The sequence below is a fragment of the Phocoena phocoena genome, chromosome 20 (genome assembly GCF_963924675.1).
Source record: "Phocoena phocoena chromosome 20, mPhoPho1.1, whole genome shotgun sequence".
NCBI lineage: Eukaryota > Metazoa > Chordata > Mammalia > Artiodactyla > Phocoenidae > Phocoena > Phocoena phocoena.
Window position 1 is genome coordinate 7,171,459 of NC_089238.1, and position 25,399 is coordinate 7,196,857.

At 54.5% G+C, this 25,399-nt stretch overlaps 1 protein-coding gene across 1 annotated transcript; it reads right to left on the bottom strand.

Annotated features, from left to right (window-relative positions):
- Nucleotides 1-3,415: 3,415 nt before the first annotated feature.
- On the bottom strand, nucleotides 3,416-23,710 carry KASH5 (KASH domain containing 5). The gene is made up of 19 exons (XM_065899301.1): nucleotides 23,668-23,710; nucleotides 20,457-20,561; nucleotides 19,844-20,030; nucleotides 19,305-19,369; nucleotides 18,044-18,110; nucleotides 17,620-17,781; nucleotides 17,256-17,373; nucleotides 16,868-16,918; nucleotides 11,832-11,909; nucleotides 11,510-11,566; nucleotides 11,203-11,262; nucleotides 10,154-10,218; nucleotides 9,903-9,990; nucleotides 9,477-9,599; nucleotides 7,510-7,568; nucleotides 5,666-5,711; nucleotides 3,885-3,949; nucleotides 3,682-3,798; nucleotides 3,416-3,575 (listed from the first exon to the last, which is right to left on the bottom strand). Exons 1-19 carry the CDS (start codon nucleotides 23,708-23,710, stop codon nucleotides 3,416-3,418), a joined length of 1,716 nt encoding a protein of 571 aa, XP_065755373.1.
- Nucleotides 23,711-25,399: the final 1,689 nt, after the last annotated feature.

Sequence of the window (25,399 nt, forward strand, 5' to 3'; positions counted from 1 at the left end):
TTTTTCTTTCTTTCTTTCTTTCTTCTTTTAGGTCTTCGTCTCTCTCCCGGCTCTCATTTTCTCTGAATTTCTCTTTTTCCGCTCTCGCATCACTTCCCGACTTCTCTTTGGGCGCAGTGGAAAGTTGGGGGGGGGCGGCGATGGGGGGACTCTGGAGATGCATCTGCCATTCAAAACCGGGTTCCCCTAAACCTACTTGTGTGGTATTGGGAACGGCTTCTAACCTTCCAGCCTCCTTTCCCTCATTATTTTGAGGATTAAACCAGATACACCATTAGAAGACTTAAGTACGCCCTTCTGGAAGCAAAACACATTAGAAAAGGGTTTCCAGGAATTCCCTGGTGATGCAGTGGTTAGGACTCGGCGCTTTCACTCCTGGGGCGAGTTCAATCCCTGGTCAGGGAACTAAGATCCCGAAAGCCACGGGGCCGCAGCCCCCCAAAATAAAATAAAAAATAGAGAAGGGTTTCTGCCTCTCTTGCAGCAGGCTGCAGCAGTTTCTTCAGGGTTTTCTAACTGCACGCCTCCCGGGAGACCATTGGGGCACCTGGTCGGGGCGGGAGGAAAGGAGAAAGGAGAAAGGAATTAGGCTCCTGGAGGCACGGGACGGAGGCGGGGAAACACCTGGCCCACCGGTGAAGGAAGTAAGGAAGCAGACAATCAGAATCAATCAATCTCTCTCTCTCTCTCTCTCTCTCTCTGCTCGGCCAGCCCTTCCGCCCCGCCCCTCAGTGGTGACCATGGCAACTCACTCCCTTAACTGGACTGCGAGGTTTCTGAACCTAGCTCCCGTGGCGCAGCTCGCACGGACTGCGCTCTGATTGGCCTAGAGAAGAGAGCGGAGCTGGGCGAGTCGACGTGAGGAAAGGGGGCGGGGCTAGCGCTTGGTGATTGGCAAGCTCTCCCGTAATTTGCATTTCCGAGAGGCGGACCGCGCCCTAATTGGCCGTTAGGCTGTGGGGTGTGGCCTGCTTCCCTGTTTTTCAGGAATACTGAACAATGAATAACTGTATTTATTCCTTACAACTATCTGGAGTTGGCCAAATTTTACAAAGAAACATGGCTCTGAAAGTTGTCAGCGCTAGTGAAGGATAATTGGAACCCAAACCTGTGCAACTTCAGAAGTCTAGACCATTCCACTACTCTCATGGAGAAATAGAATTAAAATGTTATGAGCAGTTACTATATGCTGGGCACTCTTCCACATACCATTGTATTGGCTCTTTCAGCCTCACAACCCTGTGAGAAGCCTCATCCTCTGTTTGCTGAAGGGCCTGGTAACTCCGTCTTGGCCTGTGCTCTTCCTGTACTTCCTCCCCACGTCTTTTTTTTTTTTTTTTAAATTAATTAGGCTGCGCAGGGTCTTATTTGCGAGAATCTTCGTTGCAGCATGCGGGATCTAGTTTCCTGACCAGGGATCGAAACTGGTTCCCCTGCGTTGGGAGTGGGGAGTCTTAACCACGGGACCACCAGGGAAGTCCATCCTCCCAGATTGCTTGTCTAGCATTTGAGGCTTTTCACAAAATGGTGCCCCAAACCCCTTCCCTTCTCACTCTACTCCCTTCTCCTCAGGAAATTTCAGCAATCCCCACATTTCAATCACCATCACAGCTAATAACATCCAGACCCCCATTTCTAGACTGAAAGCTCAGTGCTTAGGGCTCCAGCCACTTCTTGGAACCCAGACACTCACTCCTCCCCACATGAGCTCAGAGTGTCCCCCACAAGCCCACCCCTTCTCATGGGTTCCCTATGTTGGGAATGGCTCCACTCTCTACCAGTCACTGGGTCAGATGCAGGTGCAGTCCTTGCCCCTTCCCTCTTCATCCTCCTTCATAGCCTGTCAGTCCTGGCTCTGTCCTTCCTGCTCTGCCTCTTTCTGCCCTGCCCTTTTTTCCATCCATGCACCCAGCCCAGCTCAGGCCTCATGCTCTCTCACCTGGACCATGGCCCCAAGCCTTCTCCCCACCTCCTGCCTCCAGCTTCACTCCATTATTATTCATCCTCTGTACAGGCTCAGAAGGTCTCTTTCCCACCCAGAGTTGATTCTGCCCCTTCCCTGATCACAGCACTTTCTTGGGCACTTGGCAGTAGAGTTCAAGCTGGTGTTCAAAACCCTTAATGGGCTCTTGTCTGCCTATCTCTTTTCTCACAATTCTAAAGCCTCAACTCCTTCCCTGGCTTTTTTTTTTTTTTTTTTAAATCCAAGCAACATGGTGCTGCCTATGGCTTTCTACACACAGAGGTGATTTCCAACCACCTGGTCTTCACACACTTTTTTCCCTCTGCCTGGGACACCCTCCCCCGCCTCTGTTTACTATAACCAACCTTACCCATCTTCCAAGACTAAATGCAGACGTCACCTATTTGGGAAGAAATCTCTAACCTCCCAGGCTGGGTTAGGTGCTTTTCCTGAGCTCTCACAGAGCCTGTAGCTACCTCTATCACTGTCCTGCCTGGCTCAAAGCTCTCCCAAGGAAGCCTCTACAGTGCTGAAACTGTTCTATATCTTGACCTGGGTTTTGGTTTCATGGATGTTTACATGTGCAGTAATTTATCCAGCTGATACTTGATTTGTCCATTTATCATTGTATGTAAGTTATACCTCAATTACAAAGTAAATAACCAAAAACAAGTAATTAAATGTCCCCCAAACTCCCATCATCCTCAGGAGAAAAATCAATGCTCCTCGGCCTGGCATTGGAGGGTCTATTTTTCTGTCTTCTAAGGTCTAGCCATGGCAAATAGATGATCACTAAGTGTTTGCTGAATGAACAAATGGCACACCCTTTCCTGCTGGCCGTTGGTGACATCTGTGTGTGTGCTTGGCCCACATCTTGTTCTCCCTCTTTCTGCCAAGAGAGATGCTTGCTCTCCGAGTTGCCCTTGCAGCTAGGGGTGGTCATGCCAAACAGTTCTGGCCGACGAGACAGAGTCTGCTGCTGGCTCTGGGAAGGCTATTGCTTTTCTTTATAAAAAGGGAGAGATGTGTCCCCTTCTCCCTGCAGATATGATGTATGAAGCTACAACACCCGCCACCTCCTGAGCACAGGGGAAGGGCCAAGAGAGTCACAGAGAATCACAGCATGCTGGTCCCGGTGCTATGGAGACTGAGCTGTGGGTCCACAACTGCCCTTCTCCAGACTTGTTTTGTGAGGGAAATATAACCCCTAGTGCTTAATCCATTATTGGTTGTGTTTTGCTATTGTTAAGAAATGTAGTTGTCAACGTTAAAAAAACAAGAGACTTCACATAAAAACCCAATACAGGGCTGTGGACCCTGGAGCACTGTATCTAGGGTCCCGGCAGTGGCATAATCCCAAATCACAGTGGCACACCCACGGGATTAACAGTAAAAAGAGCCCCAGTTAAATCACTGAACTAGACGCCACTCTGAGGCGGCGGGATGCGTGCCTTACACTGGAGGCGGCTGGAGGTAGCAGAGCTGGAGGTGGGGCCAGGTGGGGGGCGGGGACTGGCCCAGCAGCCGGACCGAGAGCAGCAGCAGCAGTAGCAGTAGCAGCAGCAGCAGCAGGCCCAGGACTGGCGCCAGGATCAGCGGGTGCCGAGTGACTCTGTGGGGAGGCAGCACAGTGCTTGGGGGGCCCAGGGGAGCCCATGGTATCCCGGCAGTGCCCTGTCTGACCATCACCCTCCTTCTGGAGACGCCTTGGGGTGCACCTGAGCTGCTGGGGGTGCAGGGGGCGCAGGCAGAGGTGGCCCCAGACTGGCCTCCTGACTGGGACCAGCTCCTTCACCACCGGCACCAGGGCTTGCTGTAGCTCTGGCTCTGAGGGCCTGCTGGGGGGAAAGGAAGGCAGGGCGATGGTGCTGGACTTTTTCTCTGCCCCCAAGTCCACCCCCAGGCCCTTGGGTCCCTCTACCTCTCAGGAGGGCTTCCTGGGATGTCTCCAGGGTGTGAGTCTCCCAGAGGGATGGGGAGATCCACCTGGAAGGACAAAGGAGACAAACTTGAGACACTGGGTCCTGGATTGGGAGCGGTGCTAGGTTCAGCCCGCTGGACAGAAGCGACCACATGGAAGGGGGTGGGACACAGTGGTTCAGTGCGTGAGCCTCCTGGAGACACACTGCTGCGTTGAGCTCCCAGCTCTGCCAGTTTCCTGCTATGTGTCCCTTGGCACGTCCCCCCATCTCTCCAGGCCCCACTTTCTCCATGTGCTGGATGGGGATGATGACGGCACCCACTTCACAGGGCTGAAGTGGAGAATGAATGAGTGAATGTGGGCAAAACCCAAAAAATCAGGAGGCGGGCTCAGAACAGTGCCTGGCAGACAGTGAGCGTGCAATAACTGCGTGAGCTACTCAACATTATTATTTCCATCTTCCATCTGATTCTGGAAGTATACAGGCTCCCTGAGGGCAGAGACCCCATATTCTTGAGGAGCCCAGCCCTGGGCTGGGCCTAGTCCACCGTGGATACTGTTTTTTTTTTTTTGCAGTATGTGGGCCTCTCACTGTTGTGGCCTCTCCCGTTGCGGAGCACAGGCTCCGGACGCGCAGGCTCAGCGGCCATGGCTCATGGCCCCAGCCGCTCCGCGGCATGTGGGATCCTCCCAGACCGGGGCACGAACTCGTGTCCCCTGTATCGGCAGGCGGACCCTCAACCACTGCACCACCAGGGAAGCCCCCATGTATACTCTTTGGGTCCATCTTCCTGCCCTGTGCCAGGCCCAGCAGGCGCTTTAAGATTAAAGCCCCAAATACTCCTGGCTCACTTTCCCACCTCATCCCCCGTGTCTTTCTGAAAGGGCATCCCCTCTGCAGATCTCAGGCTTTCCCACCCATGCCTTTGCTCTGTGGATGATGATATGGTAATAACAATAAAATAATAAATAAAGAGTTCCAGGAACACCAGCCCCAGCCACTATCTTCACCACTGTTGCCTCCTGTGTGTCTGCTCTGTGCCAGGCATTTTACTACCTGATCCTTAACACTCATCCTCACCCTGAGAGCTGGGTAAAGATTGCTGTCACACTAGCTGCGAGGAAACTGAGGTGAGGCCCCAGTCTCCATGGAAGGGAGCGTGGTGTGGTGGGAAAGAAGTGGGCTTGGGGTCAGGCTGCTCAGAGAGACCATGTTGGACAGTGTGGACCCTGAAGGGTCCCAGGTGCCCGGAACGGAGGCTGGCACACCTTCGGGGCTCGCGGTTCTTCTCTGAGGACTGCAGGCTTCTGACCTCGCCAATTTCCTTCCCTCTCTTCCCTTGCCTAAGAATCAGGATTGTCACCTGCCACTTTGAGAAGCAAAGGAGCTGCTGTGGGTGGTACCGGGCAGGGCAGCTGTGACAGGTGCGGTGCCCCAAAGGAGTTCTGGGGCTGGCCGGGGAGGGCCCGGCCCTTCCTGAGTGTGGGCGCTTGTGCCTGTGCATTTTTGCAACCCGGGGGTGTAGCCACGTCTGTGGTGTAGCGGCTGCAGCCCTGTATGTGTGCTTGGGGGGTCCCCTGGGAACATTCTGGCCGCCCACTGGCCTGCAGCCTCCCTCTACAGCACCGTCTCCTCTCATTAGCTGCAGCGAGGGCATCATTATCTCTTGGCCAAACTATTTTTCTGTCTGCTTGGGGGTGTGGGCAGGGGCTGGGGAGGAGCTGTGACTACAGCAGCCTCATCTGAGGGCCTGCAGTGGATGGTGCTGGGGACTGCGTACCATGACCGGGATCTCTGCTTCCTCTTCTTCCTCTCTCCTGGGTAACCTGGGGTGACAAGAAAGTCGCTGCAAGCATCTGTCTCCCCTGCCTGGTTCCCATTCGCCCGCTGTGTGGCAGAACCTTTAAAGGAGGGCTCTTAACATGGATGGGCACCATGGAGACACCTGGAGGATATCCTGGAGTTTGCCAACAAGCAAACTGTTGCGAGTAGGTCTCAGCATCTGTATTTTTTCAAGGGAATTTTCACCAAATTCTCCAGAGTATGTGACTCCTACAGGGTCAGGGGCCTCTCCACCTCATTGGCTTTCTCAGCTGCTACTTTCCCAGCTGATCCCCCAGTTGATCAGAGGCTTCTGGTTCTCTCACACCCAAAACACCAGAGACTCAGATCTCTCCGGGACCCCACCCCCTGGCCCAGCTTCCTGCCTCGTGGGTTGGGCCATTTTCAGTCAGTCTCGGTCTTACTGGGTCTTGAGAACTGGGACTCCAGCTCAGACTTCCTTGACTCCAGAACCCAACTGTGTGGGCCCTGCCCCCATCCCAAATCATTTCTCTTAAGTGTGCAAGCTCCAGCCTCTGCGCCTCCTATGGTCACAGCTGTCTGAGCCCCTGAAATGCCTCTCTGGGCACTCAGGCCTCAAGCTGGCCAGCCCTGACGTCCCTTGGAGACCCAGAGGTCCACAACACCTGCCAACCACCTTCGCTGGGGATCAGGGATCCAGCCTTCCAGCCTTAGCTACCAGCTTCAGGCCCAACACCCTCAGGATACAGCTGTTTCCTCAACTCCCATCCAATCCAGGCTCGTGGGCCCCAGCCTCTGCCCCAGTCAGACACACAGCTGTCTGGTCCTCTGGGACTTCTATTCGGGGACCCCCAGCCCCTCTCTCAAGGTCCAAGCTCTCGCCCCTGGTCATGTCTAGGGGTCACAGGATTCACCACTTCCCTCACTCCCAGCTTCCCAATCTGTGGATCATACTGCCCCTGCCCACTGCACCCTGCTCGGATGTCCAGCCCCTACGCCAGCCCTTGTCTACGCCGCTGCTCAGCCCCCTCTTCCATTCCCTGGTGACGCAGGGGGAGGTCACAGCTCCAGGGCCCCCATCCTGCCCAATCTCAGCTTTCCCAGACAAGTCCAATTAGAGGCCACGGCAGGCAGCCTCATTAGTTGCCACAGCCGGGAGCCTGTGAGAGGGGAGGGGGGACAGAGAGGCACCGCAGGAAGGCAGCGGCCCCATGGAGGAGGGTGGGCCCAGACATCTAGTGCTTTCTCTATCCTCTGAGGCTGCACATGAGCCTCGTAACAGTCGGTAACAATCACAGGGCAGGGGCTCACTCCACCCCATCACAAAGTAACCGAGCTGGGATCTGAACCCAGGCTGTCTGATTCCAGAGCCCCTGATGATCTCCCAACTGTCTGACTGCTCTCCTGAGGCACAGTCTTGGTCTCATTCATCCCACGGTTCCCTGGAGGCCTTGGGAGAGGTGTGTTCAGTGACAGTGACTTAGTGACTCAGCTGTCCCATCTGCCTGACAACTGTCTTCTTGTCTAAGGGCCTCCTATACGAATACCACTCCTAACGGACCCCAAGCAGGGCCTCCTCCAAAAGTATTTCCCCCCAGGTGGGGTTGGGTGCTGGATGTCCTTCTGGAACCATCAGGGTCTGAGGGCAGGGCTGGGTCTCACTCATCCTGGTCTGCAGGCCCAGGGTGGCCTCAGCATGAACGAACGAGGGAATGAGTGATGCACTCCCTCAGGGCTTTTCCAGGCCTTGTACTCTAGCCATCTGAGAGTTGGCGTCAGCTAGAGGCAGAGGGATGGCTCAGGGAGGACCAATCTTCTTACCACATTGATCGCTCCTTCCTTCCTTCATGAGGGTATGCAGGCTCTCCCTGGGAGTTTCTCTGTGGGAAAGAAAAGCTTAGGTCTCCCAGGCTGCAACACCTGCCAAGAATTCACCACCTGCTTCTAAGACCTGCCCTCCTCTTGGGCCCCCTCCATTTTCTCTGGAGACATCCATCCTTGCCTGTGGTCTCAACCACCAACTCGACACTTTTCTAAATACATCCCTGAGCTCCAGCCTTGTGCACCCACCGCCCCTGAGAAGCACCCCCCTATCCCTCAGGGTGCTTACCTCAGAGGGTTGCAAGCTAAGTTCAGCATCTTTCTGTCTACTCCCTTTCCGGAATCCAGCGCCCTCAACCCCGCTGTCAGCAGGTCGGCAGCTCTGTCTCCCTGCCCCAGTTCTCTCTGCCTGTCCCTTTTTCTCTATCCTAAGGCCCTGGTCTGGCTCAACCTTCACCCTCTACCTCTGGATCACTTTCCCAGCCTCCTCCCTGGCCTCCCAGGCTCTCAGCCTCCAGTCAGTCCCCATGTGGCCCCAGAGGGGTCTTTCTACATCCAGAGGTGACCTGCCCCTCCCTACCCTCAGCCTTCCTGTGGCTTGATGGAGAAAAGTACAACCTCTCAGCTTCATTGACAGGGAATTCCTTTCATTATCCAGCCAGACCTCATCTCTCATTAGTCACCCCCACTGCCCTCTGCTCCACAAACATGTTACGTGGTTTCACGCTCTCACATCCTTGCATTTACTGTTCCCACTGCCTGGAAGACCTCTCCTTTATCACACCACTTAACTTCTCTCTTTCTTTCTTCAAAATAAACTCGTGTCAGTTTCCCTGTGATATCTCCTTCAGTCGCCTACCCAACATGGAAACTCTCTTCTCGAGGCTCCCACAGGGCCCGCCGCCCACGTCTAGCACATGGATCATCCTGCATTGGGATGGCCTGATTGCATGATCTCTACCAGGCCTTGAGCGCTGGAGGATCCAGGCCCTGAATGACTCCGCTCTGTATCCCCAGGAGCCAGCGCAGGCAGCACCTGGAGGCCCGGGTCAGCCTTCCCCTCCAGAAGGCAGCGGACCACTCTCAGCAGAAGCTCGCTCTAATGTACACTTCCCCTGAGCAGCGCGGCTCTGCCCCCCACAAGCTGTGTGATCACCCTCTGAGCCTCAGTTTCCCATGAGTAACAGCATGAGGGATGAGGGTGCCTAAACCTCGCAGAGGCAGTGGGAGAGGTCAGTGAGGAATCCCACAGGAGCGCTGGTGTCAAAGAGAAACAGAAGCTTCTCTCAACTCAGGGAAAAAGTGAACAGAGAAATGAGTTTGTCTTTTAAGGATGATGAACAGCTTTGAAGCAGTATAATTTTCAAGAGAATACAGCGTTGTTTACAGAGCTGTTAGCAATATTTCCTTAAAAAAAAGGAATTCTTCTGGCACTAACAGCTTAAAATCTCACTTTTCAGCTGTGAACACTGAAGATGAGCTGTCTTCCTTGTTTCAAACAACGTTTGAAATATTGTTCAGGTAATTACGGAAGTCATAAAACAATGGCTATTGTTGAATTCAAGATTACATAGAGGGCTTGTTAAGTTTTTCTTAAAGGTGACATATTCAAAAGGTAAATGCTTACTGTACCTTTATGGTGCCAAGAAGAACAATTCACTTACTCCCTTCCCACTGTAGTCCCATTTTAAATAAGGTGATTCCTGACAGTGTATTTGAAATAAGGACAACAACCACTAGCATGCAATTTGTGTGTTTGCTTTTTTCACTTTTGTCTTCCACACCAGCAGGCCAGTCCCTAGAGGGTAGGGGTGGTGTCCTGTCTGGCTGGGGGCTCCTTGGCCAGCACCCAGCAGGCCCTCAGTCAACATCTGTCTATGAGATGGGGAACAGTGAAGGCACGTGGTGTCCCAGGCCCCTCTCCCGGCCCCTGGATCCGGTGGTCTCAGAGTCCCTCCTGTGCTCACCTGCCCCCCAGTTGGGGCTTCAGGTGGAAACTCAGCTTCCTCATTGGTCTCATTGATGATCTCCTCCCACTGCCACACGCCACACAAAGGGTTGGAGAGATCGGCGGCTGCCACTTCTTGTTTCTGGGAGAGAAGAAGTTGTTTCTGAGGCCAGGGAGAGTCAGATTAAGGCAGAAGACGGTCAGAGGTGGGATGGAGATAGGCTGAGGCGTGAGGATGGGAGGTGGAAAGAAGGTGGTGTGAGAGGTTGGGCTGGGGAGTCGGTGGGGGCAGCACCCGGCAGTGGTTTGGTGCTCAGACCGAGGACTGGGTTAGGGATGAAGTTAAGGACTGAGATGGTCCTGGGGGAACTGGGGTGGTGTGAGAGGGCTGGGTCAGAGTTGCCGCTGGCGGTGGGTTAGGGTGTTCTGGGGGTGTCAGGCCCACCTGCCGAATGGCCTGGATCTCCACACCCAGCGATGGTCGTGGCAGCTTGGTCCAGTCCACTCTCCTCACCTGAGCCCCTTCGGGTAGCCTGGCCACACAGTCAGGATGGGGAAAGCTGCCTCCATGCCTGTCCACCACCTGTCCGTCAGCCTATGCTGGGGTTGCTGCCCTGCCCACCTTGGGGCTGGAGGCCAGGGGTCCCTGTCCTGGGGCTCCCCTCCTGCCTCCTCCACCCCTGCCATTCCACTCACTCATCCAGCCCCTCATGTGTCTGACTCAGCTGCTCCTCCAGGTGTGAAATTTCCAGCCTCAGTTCCTGCAAAGGAAGAAGTGGGGGACCCCTGGGTCTCCATTTTTCCCTACCCCCCATGCCTGGGCTCCTCTTCCAAGGTCAGTTCCACTCCTGTGACTTCTTTGGGCTCCTCCAGACACATATTGCCAAGGGAGAAGGGGAAGAAACAGTGACAGAAACTTAGGAAGCCAAAGAGAGGCAAAGAGCAACAGGAACCCAGAAGGTAACCTATCAGTCAGGAAAATTAAGAAAAGGAAGGCAGAGATAGAAACACATGGAAAAACGAGAGACACAGAAACAGATTCACAGAGAGGCAAGAGACACGTGGGGTGCAAGAGACTCTGAAGACAAGGTATATAGAGAGGGGTCGCCTCAGGAGACAGAGGGACTAGACCCAGAGAGAGGCCGAGACAAGAATCTAAACAAGCCCAGCAGAGATACAGAAATAGGAGGAGGGGAGATGTGGTGAGAAGTCACCCACAGAGAATGAAAGTGGATGGGAGGGATTTCCCTGGTGGTATAGTGGTTAAGAATCTGCCTTCCAACGCAGGGGACATGGGTTCGATCCCTCGTTGGGGAACTAAGATCCCACCTGCCGCGCGGCAACTAAGTCTGCACGCCACAGCTACTGAGCCTGCGCGCTCTGGAGCCCGCACACCACAACTAGGGAGAAGCCTGCGTGCCGCAAATAGAGAAGCCCGTGCGCCACAACAGAGACCCCGTGTGCTGCAACTAAGACCCAACATAGCCAAATAAATAAATAAATATAAAAAAAAAAAAAAGGAATGTGGATAGGAGATGGAGATAGAGAGAGAGAAAGGAAGGAACAGAGGAAAAGTGAAAAGGCAGAGAGAGACAGAGAGGGAGACAGACACACAGTCAAACAGTAGCGATGGGAGAAACAAGACGTGGAGACTTGGAAAAAGATCAACAGAGACAGAAGGAGGCAGCAAATCCCAGAGATGGCAAAAGAGAAGTGGGGAGAGTGGGGCCAGGCCAGTGGGTTACCTGGATTGTAGTTTTGTACTCCTCCAAGGTCTTGGCCAGATTCTCCGCGTGGCGAGTGCGCTGGGAAAGCCCAAAGCTGACTGAGACTGGGCCCAGCCCTCCAAAGACGCTGAGGCTGGGTGTTGGGGGGACAGGCGGGGTGGGCTTGGGGGAAGAGTTAGGGCCTGAGGGAGAGCACCAGTTTCCTGGGAACCACTCTGATCTCTCCTGGCTAATTATCCAAGGATTACAGCCAAGCAGGACTTCCCTTTGCAGACTCGGGGCAGGAGACACACAGAAGGCAAATGTTTTCCCCCAGCCCCCTCACCTCGGAGAGGATGGCGTCTCGCTGGCAAATGAGGCGTTCACACTCGTAGAGCTGCCGCTGCCAAGGAAGGAGCCCGTCCATCTCTCTGGCCTGCCCTCCCTGGCCTGCCCACTCTCCCGAGCCCCTCTCCTCAACCTCCCTCCATGTCTCTGGACATCAGCTACACCGAGGGGGGTTTCAGCTGAGTTGCCCACTGGCCCTGGGAACCTGGCGGCTTGACTGAAGTCCCTGATCTCACCAGACCACAGGGGCTGAAACTGGTGATTGTAAAAATGGCCTCGGGGTGGTAGGAAGTTGTCAAGGTGCTAGGGACGGGTGGCACCTTCAAAGCATCTTTCTCCGTGGCCAGCTCCTCACTCCTCCTTTTCACTCCATCCCGCTCGGCCAGCAGCTTCTCGTTCTGAAAGAAGAGACCCTGGTCACATTCACTTCAGCAAATGGCCATGTTAATATTCATAGCTGACATCTGCTGAGCACTTGATGTGCCTCGGGCCTCATGCTCAGCACTGTCTATCTTTTAGCCCATTTAATCCTTCCAACCATCCTATGGGATCTCAGCTTTGATTTGCCGATGAAAAATCAAAATAGAGCTGCAAAAATGGAGATAAGATAGGATGCACGGGGTGGCTGTGAGGATTAAATGAGTTAATTATTATTGCTAATAGTTACTGAACACCTCGCCAGTGTTAGCTTATTTCTTATGCCCTATTTTAAAGATAAAGATGGGAATTCCCTGGCAGTCCATGGTGAAGTCTCCACACTCTCACTGCTGAGGGCCTGGGTTCAATCCCTGGTTGGGGAGCTAAGATTCCACAAGCTGAGGGGCACAGCCCCCCCAAAAAATACCAGTATGATGAACCCCCATTATCCATCACCCAATTTCAATAATCATATACATTCTCCCCGTTTATTTCTTCTATGTTTTTCAAATGTTTTTGTTTTGTTTTGTTTAACCAGAGTATTTTAAAGTAAACCCCAGGCATCATATTATTTCACCTGTAACTACTCCAGCATTTGTATTTTCTACTTGAGGACTTTTCCTCTAGTAAAACCACAATACGATGATCACTCTTAACAAAATTATTCATAATTCCTTAATATCATTGGGCACCCAGTGCTCTTTTTTGGTTTCGGTTGTCTCACAAATGTCTTTTCACGTTTAGCTTCTTTGAATGAGGATCCAAACAAGGTCCACCACGGCTTTTGGTTGGAACCTCCCATTTCTCTTCATCTGACAGTGATCCCCAGCCTCCCCAGTCCTGGCACTTTTTCAGGTCCTTCATTTGTAGAAGAAACCAGGTCATTTGTCCTGTAGAATTGGTGCGTTTGGATTTGCTTTACTGTGTTCTTGTTCCCTGTGCAGGACGTTTACCATGCTTCTCCCCCCTCATTATTTCCTATAAACTGATGTGTAGGTCCAGGGCCTTGTCCAGACACCTGTTTAATTTTTGGAAGGAAGATTTCATGGATACTGCTATATGCGTTATACTGTGCCTTTCAGGAAGAATGTAAAGTCTGGCTGTCCCAATTATTAATTTTTACACTGTCATCATCCCCACTTTTACAGAAGAAATTAAGGATTGGCGTGGCTAACAAACTTGGCCAAGGTCACGTGGAGAGTAAGTGGACTCAAACCCAAATCTGATTCCACATCCTGCACTTTTGTTGTTGTTGTTGTTTTTGTTTTTGTTTTGCGGTACGCGGGCCTCTCACTGTTGTGGCCTCTCCCGTTGCGGAGCACAGGCTCCGGACGCGCAGGCTCAGCGGCCATGGCTCAGGGGCCCAGCCGCTCCGCGGCATGTGGGATCTTCCCGGACCAGGGCAAGAACCTGCGTCCCCTGCATTGGCAGGCGGACTCGCAACAACTGCGCCACCAGGGAAGCCCGAATCCTGCACTTTTAACTCCCAGACTCCTCTGAGCCAGATGCAGCCCTGGATGAGAATGGGGAACGAGCTTCGTCCCTCATCTCAAGTTGCTCATCACTGGAGGTGGAGACCGACACAGAAGCAGATGATAATACATGAGGTGGGCCTAGGGCCCTGGGCCTTGTGGGAGCCCAGGCTTTGCAAGGAGGACGTACTGGGTCTGAGTCCTCAAGGGTAAAGAGAGTTATCTGCGAAAACAAGGGGGCTGGGAGAGGGCAGCCCACGCCAGCCACAAAATGGGATTTGAGAATAAAACAGACCAAATTCCAGTCTAGAGCTTCCAGGCACCAAAAACCTAGCAAGTTGCGCTGAGTTTTGACATGAGGCAGTCACTGGGGAAAGCATTTCGGGAGCATGGAGGCAGTCGACTTACCCTTGGCCACATCCCTCCTCCTGGCGCCCCTAGGGATACCAAGGTCAGCCCCCCCCCCACTCCAGCCTGGCTCAGCTCCAAGTCCTCCATCAGCCGCCTTCTCCCCCTCTCAGGCTCAGCGGGCCTGGGCTGCCAGGTGAAGGGCAGAGGAAGGACGGGCCAGGAATGCTGTGTCAACATCTGTCCACCTGGTTGGGATTTACAGGCTGGATCCTGGGCCACTCGGCAGGGAACCTGGTTACTCAGCCGCTCCTGCCTTCTTCTGCAGTAACCTGAGTCCTGCTCTGTACGTTCTGGTAGGAAAGCTGAGTGTCCCTTACTCCAGCATTATTGTACTGTAACTTGAGAACTTGATCTATAGATGGTCTGTAGGCAGCTGCTGAGAAGGGAAAGGTGGGGGAAGGGAACCAAGAATAGCTTGTTTATCAAGCGCCTAGGATGTCCCAGGCGCTGCTCAAGGCACTTGACCTGGCACAGGCCTTCTGGGCCAGGAGGAGGCAGAGACTGCCGGCTGCCATTCACCCTGCTTATTCCCTCTCCTACTTTCCTTGGGGGTCCACTATCCACGCGGGCAGGTGGGTCCCAGCCGCAGCTCTGGAGGTGAATCAAGATGGAAATCTCAGCAGATTCAGGACAGATACCCGGCTGGTTAGCTAACCCAGCAGCCATTCTCACCCCCTCTCACTTGTTTGCCTCCCACTCCAGAGGCTGAGGAAGGTCAGATATTATCCCAGCCTCTCGTCATGAAATCCAGTGAGCTGTGAGAGGAGTCTGCTGGTGTGGGGGTGGAGTGGAGGTGCTCCTGGAAAAATGTTTCCTTCTTATGAAGAGAGAGAGCCATGAGAGGAGCATTTGTCCCTCTTTGTCCTGCTTTGAGTGAGAACGCGAGGTCTGGAGCTGTTGCAGCCATCTGTGATCCTGAGGCCATGGGCAGACAAACAAGTCAAAAAGCTGCCAAACCAGCCCAGAACCTTCAAAACCTCTTGTTAAGTTAATTAGCGTCCTTCAGACTGAAGCCACCGGTTCTTCGGTGCTTTCTTCTTCCAAGCTGAAAGTATCCCAGACCTATCGGTGGCTGTGTTATCCATGCCAGGGAGTGGTCTGGCTATAATCATTTGATGTCACTTTAGCCAATGAGATATGAGAGGGAGGTCCTGTCATGGGGCTTCAGGGAAAGTTTCTTCTTGTTCTTAAAAAGAGATATTTTGGGGGAGGGGGTGGGATGAATTGGGAGATTGGGATTGACATATATACACTAATATGTATAAAATAGATAACCAATGAGAACCTGCTGTATAGCACAGGGAACTCTACGGCACTTTGCTGTACGGTAGAAACCAACACAACGTTGTAAAACAACTATACCCCCAATAAAAGAGATGTTCTAGAAGAAACAGTCACATCCTGTCTGCACCCCATGCTTCACACCATGGCAGCCATCCTGCAGCGAGATTCCCATTGTCCCGACAGAGGGAATTTTCATGGAAGAGCCAGGGAATGATAGTGGAAAATTTTTTGGTTTACGTGTAAAAGCCATAATACAGACATAGGACAGAGATTTAGGAGGATCAGGCAGAATGAGTATTACTGCCTGGACTGGGCAGAGATCCTCAGCGCTGGAGGAGGAGCTCAGGAAGAGTCAAAGAAGAGAACAACAGAGTGAAAATGGGCCCTGAGGCCAGTCCCAAGCCCCAGGTTAGACGGCTGGACAGGATGGATGCAGTTGAACCACAGAACCTCTGGAACATCTGGGAATCTGAGAGAGGTGTTTCCCAGCTCAGTCTGTGAAGCAGCAAGGTGTGTGAAAAATAGAACAGAGATGGCTGTGTGAGGAGCTAAGGCACAGAAGGCCCAGTGAGGCCCCTATAGACACAAAGTCACAGGAAAGCAGCTAAACCTCCTCTGTGCCCCTAAAAGGGTGTGGAGGAACCCCAGTGGCATTTGTGGGTTATGGGGTTCCGACGAGGGCTACCACCAGCAGATGCAGTGAGGACAGTACATCCAGAGACCAGAAGGCAATGTCAGCCCCCCAGTGGATGCCAGCGTGCAGTGGTGACTAAGGCTAAGGACCAGATGGGACAACGAACATCAGTCTGTGACCAGCAGAGAGAACAGACATTGACTGAGGAGCACTGAGATGCTGCATGGATCTCCAGCAACTTAGATGCCACCTTCCGTGCGGGCTTTATTTCCACCTAAAAGGAGTAGGTGGACCCAGAATTAACTAAGACGATGTTTTCTGTCTCAGAATGGGGCTTGAATCAGCCCTGAGGTTGGACTGGGCCTTTCATGCTATGTGTTAGGCTCTGGGCTAAAAGTGGCCATTTAATCCCCACAACAATCCTGACGAACAGATACCCTTCTCTCCTGCTCTTAGAGAATAAAACTATGGCTCGGAAAGGGCATGTCACATGCCTAAAGGCTGTCTGTTGTGTAAGTGGCAGAGATGGGATTTGTTTTTTTTTTTTTTGGTCGTGCTGTGCAGCATGCAGGATCTTAGTTCCCCAGCCAGGGATCGAACCCGTGTCCCCTGCAGTGGAAGCTCAGAGTCCTAACCACTGGACTGCCAGGGGATTCCCAGAGACGGGATTTGAATCAGGGCTGACTTTAAGGCCTGTGCTCTTTCCACCATAAAAAATATGAACAACACTAGCTATCTTCTAGTGAGCTCTTTCCATGTGTCCTGCCTTGTACCTAGCACCCTCTTGTTTAAATCTCACACAATCCAACCAGGGAGATTCCATTATTTTTCCCTTTCTCGCAGTTGAGGGCACTGAGGCACAGAGAAGGGCAGACTGGCCCATGCTTACGTAGGCAGCCTCAACGTAACGGGGAGTCCGCCCCATGCCCCACCCTCTTACCGACTGTGGCAGTCCTCACATGCAGCCATGTGACCTTCAGGGACTTCACACATTGGGACTGGGCTTCTGAGGTCTCCCTCACCAGACTGAAGGGTGTTTGTTGCAGGCGGCTGGGGGTGTTTGGGGCAGCAGTGGGTAGGGCAGGGAGATCCTGAGGACTGGGGAAGGGGTAGGGGTGGGCACTGGGCCTCAGCTCACCTCCTCCTGCAGACTCTCTATCTCAGCCACCAGCTGCTGCTGCTCCTTTTCCTGACCGAGCCCAGAGAGAGAACAAAGCCTTCTTTTCAGGCCTCCTTGCCCCCAGATTGCCCTTTTTCCACCCCTGGGCACACAGCTTGGGCCTGGGTCACTGAAGAGCAGGGCCGGGGGAATGCATCTGGGGAGCCCTGCTGACTGCTGCTGTCCCCTTTGTTATGAGAGGGATGGCAAGTAGATCTGGATCCAAAGTCTAGGGAGCAGGGCCTGGACTGAGGGAGGAAGCCCGGGAGACCTCTGCCCTTTCCCACTCCATAGTCAGTCTCTGTTGCTCAGACTCCAAGATAGTAGGAAGAAGAGTGCACCTTTGTGCCCCTTGCCAGAAACCCACCGTCTGCCGGGCTTGGGCCAGAAGGTCGTGATTCTGTTCCTCCAGGCTCTTGGCCAGAGTCTTCAGGTCCTCCAGTTCCTCATCCACGGCCTTGGCAAACTGCAGAGCCTGTTGGGTACTGAGTGGGGGCGGGGGCAGGTGGGCCACATGGGAGAGAGGAAGACAGAGATCACAGATGTAGATCCACTCAGAGCAACAGAGAAATTCCAGACAGAGACCCAGAGAAAAAAGGAGGGAAAGAGACTGAGTGTGGGGGACAGAAACCCAGTTTCTACCTAAAATACTAAGAAAGTGGCAGTGAGCCTGTGCCTGTGGGCAGGTGGGACACGGGGGTGTGCAGGAGGGTGGGCGGGGCCGGGCCCACCTGCGGAGCTGCTTGCGCAAAGCCAAAATTTCCTCCCCGAGGTGCAGGGAACCCTCCTCGGCTGTCTCCACACTGCGCTGCAGTTTGGCGTTCTCCCCGGCCAGCCGGCGGTTGCTGAGCTCCAAGTCCTCCAGGCTGCTCAGCAGGTCAGCTGTGGCGGGCCTGGGGACAGGGAAGGTCCAGGGTCACTGCCCACAGCCCTGGCCTCCTTTCCCCAGGTCGGGGTAGGTGTTGGTGTCGGGGAGATGCGGCTCTTCTAGAGAAAGAGAAATAGGAGACTGCCCCACTCTCCCTGCGCTATTAGCACAGCCTGTGTCCCTCACCCACTTCCCGAAGGACCCCAAGCCCTAGGCCAGGCCCTGGGCCCTAGGCAGGCTGGAGGGCATGGGCAGGGGGAGGGCAGGGAGGGGCTGAGGATAGGTACAACTCAGGTCTGGGGTCTTCGCCTCCGAAGCTCTCCAGGTTGGCTGGATCCTCAGCTTCTGAGCATCCTGGAGGGAGACAGACAGAGGGTGGTGGGCTCCCAGGTGGCCTGAGATGTTGGATTGCTCCAGGATTCCGGCCTTGGTCTGTCTTCCTTTGGCCTCCATCCTCAGATTCACTCTGGGTGATCCCATCTGCTCCTGGGGCTGCAATTATACACACCATCCAGAAAGCCTCTTGCTCATGGGTACCTTGAGCTCAGATCGGATCTCCCCATAGCCTCCAACCACCCCACATTCATCATGCCCAACACTGGGCAGCACCTCAACTGCTCCAAACTTGTCTGTCCTCCCAGTTCTCCCACTCACCCACCCAGCCCCTGGGCTGTCCTGGCTCCCTCACTCCTCCTGCCTCAGGCCTTACCTTCTCCCCCTGGATCCTCACCACAGCCTCCTCCCTGGACTCCTGGCCTCCAGCCTCTCCTCCCCGGGAGCTGACCTGCCCCTTCCCTGCTCACAGCCCGGTTGGAGGAGGTCCCAGAGAATAACAAGAAAGCTATATTTTTTGACTTTTGTTTTGTTTTTATAAGCCTGGAGAAATAGAACATGAACACTTTTATGGAGCACCTCCTGTGTGTGAAGACTTTGGGGTAGAATGGTGAGCAAACCAGCCAACCAAACAGCAGGGCAGGTAATGAGTCAGATAATCAGATTTCTGCAGGGGAGGACTGCAGGTCTGTGCTGAGGGAACTGGACAGAAAGGGACCTTAGCCTAAAGGGACCTTAGCCTGCAGCATCCCAGGCCTTCCCCACCAGGGCTTCCCTATCAGGTGTGAAGGATTAGAGAAGACACGGAAAGTTTAGGCTGAGAAACAGCCTGAGCTGAGGCCAGGCCGGAGCGGGGCAGTGCCAGCAACAAGACCAGAGGGACCTTGAATGCAGGGACTAGAGTACAGGGAGGGGCCGGCTTGATGATGGTGATGGAGATGATGATGAGAGGTAGGAGGGACCTCTGTAACAGGGCTGGTGTTAGGAGGGGTTGGAAAGAACCCTGTGAGGAAAAAAACAAATAAACCCCAAAGCTCAGGGCAGCTGGGAGGCAGTCATGTCATGGAGGCACCTAGAAAGCCAAACTTGCAGCTCCAGGTTAGAGCAAAAGTCTCTGGAGTCCTGCCCCATCCCCTGCTCTGCCCCTGGGTGGGAAGTTCCCCACACTGTCTGACCCTGGGCCTGCCTGCTTCATTCTATATATAACAATCTCACCAGATGGCAGTTGCTGGGAGGTCAGGGTTCCCTCAAAGGCGGTCTCCTCTTCCAGCTCTAATCCTCTGTATCAAAGGGATGAGGCTTAGAGCTCCCTGCAACAACCCGCCCACTCCTGACCAGCCACTGGCAGGGGGATTGCGGGTGGTGGGAGGGGACAGGTCAGGTGAGAGTGAGCACCGTGGGGAGGAAGGTGAGGCCAGATGGCAAGCGCCTGGGGCCAGATGGAAAAGCAGGAGGGGCAAGGACTGGGTTTGGAGGAGGGATGGGGACAGGCCTCTGTCAGCCCCTTAACAATCACCCTTCTCCTCCTTCTAGCCCATTTTATTTCTGCCCCCAGACTCCCTCTGCCTCCCCATTTCAGGCACTTTGTCCTCAGAACCTCCCCCGCCAACCCCATCTCTACTTTTCTCTCCTCCTCAGCTTCCTTCCAACTACAGCAGGTCGCTGTGCCCAAAGGGTGCTGGCTGCAGTAAGCAGGTATGAGGTTAGATCTTAGGAAGGGTTTCCTGGGGGAGGGGGGAGGTGCGGGGACCCACCCATCCAGCTGACAGGCAGCAATCCAGTCCCGCATGATGACCAGGAAGGTGTCCAAGTCCACAGTGGCCTGAGGGCCCTCGCCATTGGGGTCCAGGCTGCAGGCCAGTGTTTGGAGGCGTGCATCCTGGGGACCCCGTCCCGTCACAGCCTCCAGGTAGGCTAGTACATGGGTCACAGCCACAGTGCCTGGGGATAAAGCAGGCTGTGAGGGAGTCTGGGGCAGGTGAGGGGTGGGGGATGGGGACAGGCAATGGCTTTGAAGTGGGACCACTGGCTGGGCTGGTGGCTCCCCAGCACCATGGCCCTTGGGCAATGGGGCCCAGTCATCCCCACCTCAGAAGGTGGACTGAAGAGGACCAGCTGTGCCCCACCAGGTCCACAGTGGCTGCCCTTCCTCCCTCTCCCAGGCCCCAAAGCCCCACCCTCCTCTGTTATCGTTCCCCAAGTTTCCTCCCTTCACTGTCCTTGTCCTGAAAGGCCTCCATCCCCTTATCCATTTCCTTCCGGAAGCTTCCCACAATCATCCACTTCACCCTAGCCCATCCCTCTCGCTATGGCTCCCCAGTTCCCAGCCGCCCATCTCCATCCCTCATAATTCCTTGATTCTCTGACCTGTCCTCTGGGGGTCACAAGCTTCAAACGTGGAGTTGAGTATTTGTTCCTCTAAGCTGAGCGGTGGCCCCAGGCTCCCCTCCTCTGGCTGGTCCAAGAGGTACACTGAGGAGACAAGAGTGCCAGCCAACCTATGAGAAGGGGGGACGATGAAGAGCAAAGAGGGGTGACCCCAGGTCCTGGCTCCTGCAGAGGGGAAGGAATTCATTTCAAGCTGCCTGGAGTTTGGGCTGGTGGGGGACCGTAGGAAGCTTTGGGTGGCAGCCGCAATGTGAGGGTCTTTGAGTCACCTCCCCCATCCCCTGATCTGGGAATGTGGGCCCCATCTTTCAGGCCAGGAAGTGCCCCTGCTGTTGAATCCTTTGTGTTCAATGGGCTCAGGAGCCCAGATACTGAACAAATACTCTGAGTACAGCCTTTCCTCCTCTCTTCCCCTGCTTCCCAGGCTCGGCTCAGAGGGGGCTAAGGGTGGAGGAGGGCAAAGAAGAGAGGATTCTGGGAGAAGCCGAGGGTGAAGGTGGGCCCAGGAGCCAGGAACAATCCAATATCGCGCGGGCAGCCTGGATCGATCCCTCCCGGCAGCATCTCCGGTCTCCCAGCCTGCCTCGGGGCTGGGTCTCTCTCCTTCCCACATCCCTGATCATCAGTGCCCACGGCCTGGGGCCTGAAACGAAGGGGGATGGGGCAATCCAGGCAGGGTGGGTGGGTGGGGAGCAGTTAGGAGCTCAGAGTCCAGCTTCATGACTGTGGTCAAGTCTTTTCTCCTTTTGGAGCCTCAGTTTCCCCACCGGTAAAATGGGTGGATAGAGTGATCTCCCCTCCCCAGGGATGGGAGGGCTAGGTCTATGTATTTGAAGAGCACCCCCTCTCCCCTGCCTCTGCACAATGTGAATATCCTGGGGTCTGTTTGTCCACTGCTGTATCCACACATAACAGGCACTCAACAAATGCTCCAAGATATAGAAGGAGCCTATATATTCTCTACCCCAGGACCCACTGGGCCAGCCCAGCCTCTTTCCCAGGGCTGGAAGTGACCTATGAGGCTCCCTGCCCTGACCCTGGACAGCTGGGTATAGCAGAGGGCCAAGCACAGGCTGCAAGGTCTGACAGACTCAGGGGGCAATCTGGGCAAGGGACTCAGGCTCTTGGAGCCTCAGTTTCTTCCTCCGGAAAATGGGTGGGGTGGTGGTTACTTCACTCCTGGAGAAGAGATGAGATAAAATCTGGAAAGGTCCTGGCAGAGGGCCTGGCACATGGTGGAAGCTCAATAATAAAACTGAACATTTATTCAGCCTTTAATAGGAGCCAGGCCCCTTCTGAGCATCTTACACGAACCATGGTGGCTGCTATTATTAGCCCCACTTTAAAGATAAGGATACTTAGAGACGGGCAACTTAGAAACTTGCCCAAGGTCACGTGTTCAACATATGAGTGCCCTTTCTCATCCTTCTGATTCTTCAAGGGTTCTTTGTAGTGAGCTAAAATTTGTCCCCTTGGGTTTGAACTCATGCTTCTAGGGAAGGGGAGCGGGAATGTACAGTTAGGGGAGACACCTCCTCTCACTGTGCCCCCATGTTATGGAGGAGGACCCTGAGGCCCAGTGAGGTCACCCAGGACTGGCTGGCTCCAGATGTTGTGGGATCTGAGGATCTGCATGTATCTACAGTGAAGATGTGACACTCTGCCTCCCGGGGCCCCTCAGGAAGATGTCACTCTGCTTCTCTCCTGTCTTCTTTCCTTCATTTCCTTCCTCAATGTCTCTACCTCTGTCTCTGTCCTGTCCCTTTTCTAGTTTTTTCTCTCTGGCTCTTTCTCCCCATCCTCCTCCCCATCTCTCTGTCCCCTGAGTCCTGCCTGCCTGTCTCCATGTCCACCGCTCCCATTTTCTTCCCTGTCTCTGTGCTTCTTTCCCCACAACTCAGCGACTCTCCGTTCCCTGAGCCTTCTCTCTCCCTCCTCCGCTGTCTTGTCTCTCTCCCCACCTGCCTTCCTCGGCCTCCATCCCTTCTGGGTGTGTTCCTCCCTTTCCTTCGGGAGCCTCCCAAAGCTGGCTCAGCCCTTGGCCATGGGTTCCTCGGTGGCCGCACGCCCTCTGCTGGTGCAGACGAAGTTTAGATGTTGGTCCCTCGGTCAGCCTGCCCTCGCTTCCCGAACCCCGGTGTCTGCCTCCTACCTTCTTATCTGGAGAGCCTCCTGAGGCCAGAGTCCAGGCCTGCTAGGAGCCTCTAAGAAAGGAGTCTTGCCTCTCCTCTAGGATGGGAGTCTCCCTCGGGCTCTCTCACTTAATAGATGAGTTTCAGGAAGGGCAACCCAGCATCTTCCGCCCGAAGCCGTTTTCACACCCATTTGGTCTGCATCCATCCAATTACTCAAGGACTTAGCAACTGGGTTCCTATTACATGTCAGGCATTGCTCCAGTGCAGCGTGACCAACAGGGCAGCCGCTGGCCACAGTGGTTCTTGAGGCCTGAACTGTGGTGAGTGTAAACTGAGGTGCTCTGTTAGTGTAAAGTACACACCAGATTTTGAAGACTTAGTATGAGAAAAAGAGAACGACTCAACACATTTTTATATTGTTGTATGCTGAAAGGATACTGTTTTGGATATATGGGGTTAAATAAAATCTATTATTGCCATTCATTTTGTCTGTTTCTTTTTTTTTCTTTCAATGTGGCTACTGACAAAATTTTAAATTACATATATGGCTCGCACATTGACCAGCGCAGCTCTAGGGACTGGGAATACCAGAGTGAATAAAACCGAGGCTGCCCTGTGGAGCTCATGTTCTAGTGGGGGAGACAGAGTCTAAACAGACAGACAAATAGATGTCAGTGCTATGAAGAGAAGTAAAGCAGGACAGGGGAGAGAGTGTGACAGGGCAGCTGCTTTACAGAAAGCAGAGATCTGAATGAAGTGAGGGTAGCCTGTGGGTCACTGGAGAGGGTGCTCCAGGCAGGGGGCACAGCGCATGCAGAGGCTTCTACTCTCGCAGTCTGGCCTCCCCAGAGCAAATGAAATAAGCTGTCCAGGCAGGTGGGCACACAGCAGGCACTTCATCAAGGATCCCTCCCTACCGCCCACCCTGCCTTGAGGTGGAGGCTCAGCCACCCCAGGCCACCTCTCCCAAGTCCCCGAGTCACAGCCTGGTGTCCCATCCATCCACTCCTCCCTCTTCATCCTCCCACGGGACAAACAGGGACGCAGCCACTTACCTTCGGCAGCAGGGCCACCCGCCTGGCTCTCTGGCAGGTCCATGGGCCACCCCCGCTGCTCTGCAGCTGCTGGCGAAGCTAACAGCTCCCCCACATCACTGGGAGGGACCGAAAAGGGACCAGCTTCTTCAAGAGATCCTGGAAGGACAAACAGGGGAATGACCTCCTCAGACCAGCCACCCGTGGATGGAGACCTGCCCTGCCCCACCTGTGCGCCAGGCCGCTCTGGATTCTCAGAACCAGTTTGCCTACCCCTGCCTGGACCAGTGCAGCTCCCACTCAGACCTGTTTTATGGGACTGGAGGTGTGAGCTGGGAAAATGGGGGGCCCAAGCAGTGGGCGGCAGAGATCAAAGGGGGTAGGGTCACTCCTTCCTGCCATCCCTCCTCCTCGCAGTTTGTCAAGTTCCCCAGCCCTGTCCCTCCTGCCCAGTGACTCTCCCCTGACCCCTCCTCTCCTTCCCTATGGCCCCACGTCAGGCCTCAGCCTCTCCCCCTGGGCCCTTGACCCAGCCTCCTGACTCCAGTCTCCCGCCCCAACCCATCCTCACAGGGCCCCAGAGCTACCCGCCCCTCCCCTGCTCAATGTCTTTCCACAGCGCCCAAGCACCCCGTGGACAAAGCCTAGACCTTGGACTTGATATCGAAGGCCCTTCATGGCCTGATCCCACCTGTCTCCCTGACCCCAAATCCCACTTGCTGCTCCAGCAACTCTGAACTGTGTGCTGTTCCCCAAACTGAGCCAGTTCTTCCCACCTCCAGGTCTCTGCCTGGGACATCCTCTTCACTGGCCCTTCCTGTCTCAGCTCCCATGTCCCCTCCTCTAGAAAACGTTTCCGAAAGAGGGGCTGTCCCTGGGTTCTCACACCACCCTGGGCTACTGACATTCTTGCCCTATCAGCTTGTATTTGGAACTGCTGGCTTCGCCTGTGAGTTTGATCCCCACCTCTCTCCTGCTCCCAGCCCTCCCATGGCTCCCTAGTGCCCTCAGGACTAAGTCCAGCCCCTCAGGCTGGTTCGGCACAGAGTTGTCCCTGAAACTCCTGGCTTCCTCTTGTCACTTTGCTCTCCACTGGCCGACCTCCAGGTCCCTCACGGCCCATATAGAGACTCAGCATCTTCCCACGGTCCTCCCAGGCCCAGACTCGCAGCTCCTCTGGGGAGCCTTCCTTGAGTGCCTAGAGCAGTTAGGGACTCCCTCCCTTGTGCCCTGACAGTGCCCTGTCCTGCTTCCATCATCCCCAGGTTGACCATACGACTTACTGTCCCAACTCCAGGACTCTTTCAAGAGTGAAAGGGGAGCTACGAATAATGACAACAGACAATGGTGCCCATATAAGGCTGAACTGGGCACACTGGGGCACATGGTCAACATACGGTCACCTGGGGCCTGTCTGTCCTCACCCCACCCACTCAGCCCCCCCTTTCCTCACCAAGTACTCCCCACGCCCTGCTCTCCCTGGTGCCAGACGGGAGTCCACAGCTATGGAGTGCACACTTCCTGGTGGCTTTTAGAAGGTCCTAGAAAAAGGGGTCTTTCAAGAGAGACCCTTCCAGAGTGTGGACCAGGCTGGGGGGTGCAGAAGGGGGGTGACGGCTGTGGGCCCTGAGTGGGGAAGGGTCCCTGCGAGCGAGGGTGCTGACAGGCCCTGGGAGCCTCTGACAGGGCTTGGGGGACACACTCCTGGTGAGGGACCGAGGGAGGCTCTGGTGGACCTCAGGGGTCTTTGACG

Coding starts and splice junctions, on each gene's coding strand:
- KASH5 (XM_065899301.1), bottom strand. CDS start 23,710: ATGGACCTGCCAGAGAGCCAGGCGGGTGGCCCTGCTGCCGAAG. Junction 11,263..11,509: donor GAGACGCCATCCTCTCCGAG/GTGAGGGGGCTG, acceptor GGGCTTTCCCAG/CGCACTCGCCACGCGGAGAA. Junction 9,991..10,153: donor ACACATGAGGGGCTGGATGA/GTGAGTGGAATG, acceptor CTGTGTGGCCAG/GCTACCCGAAGGGGCTCAGG.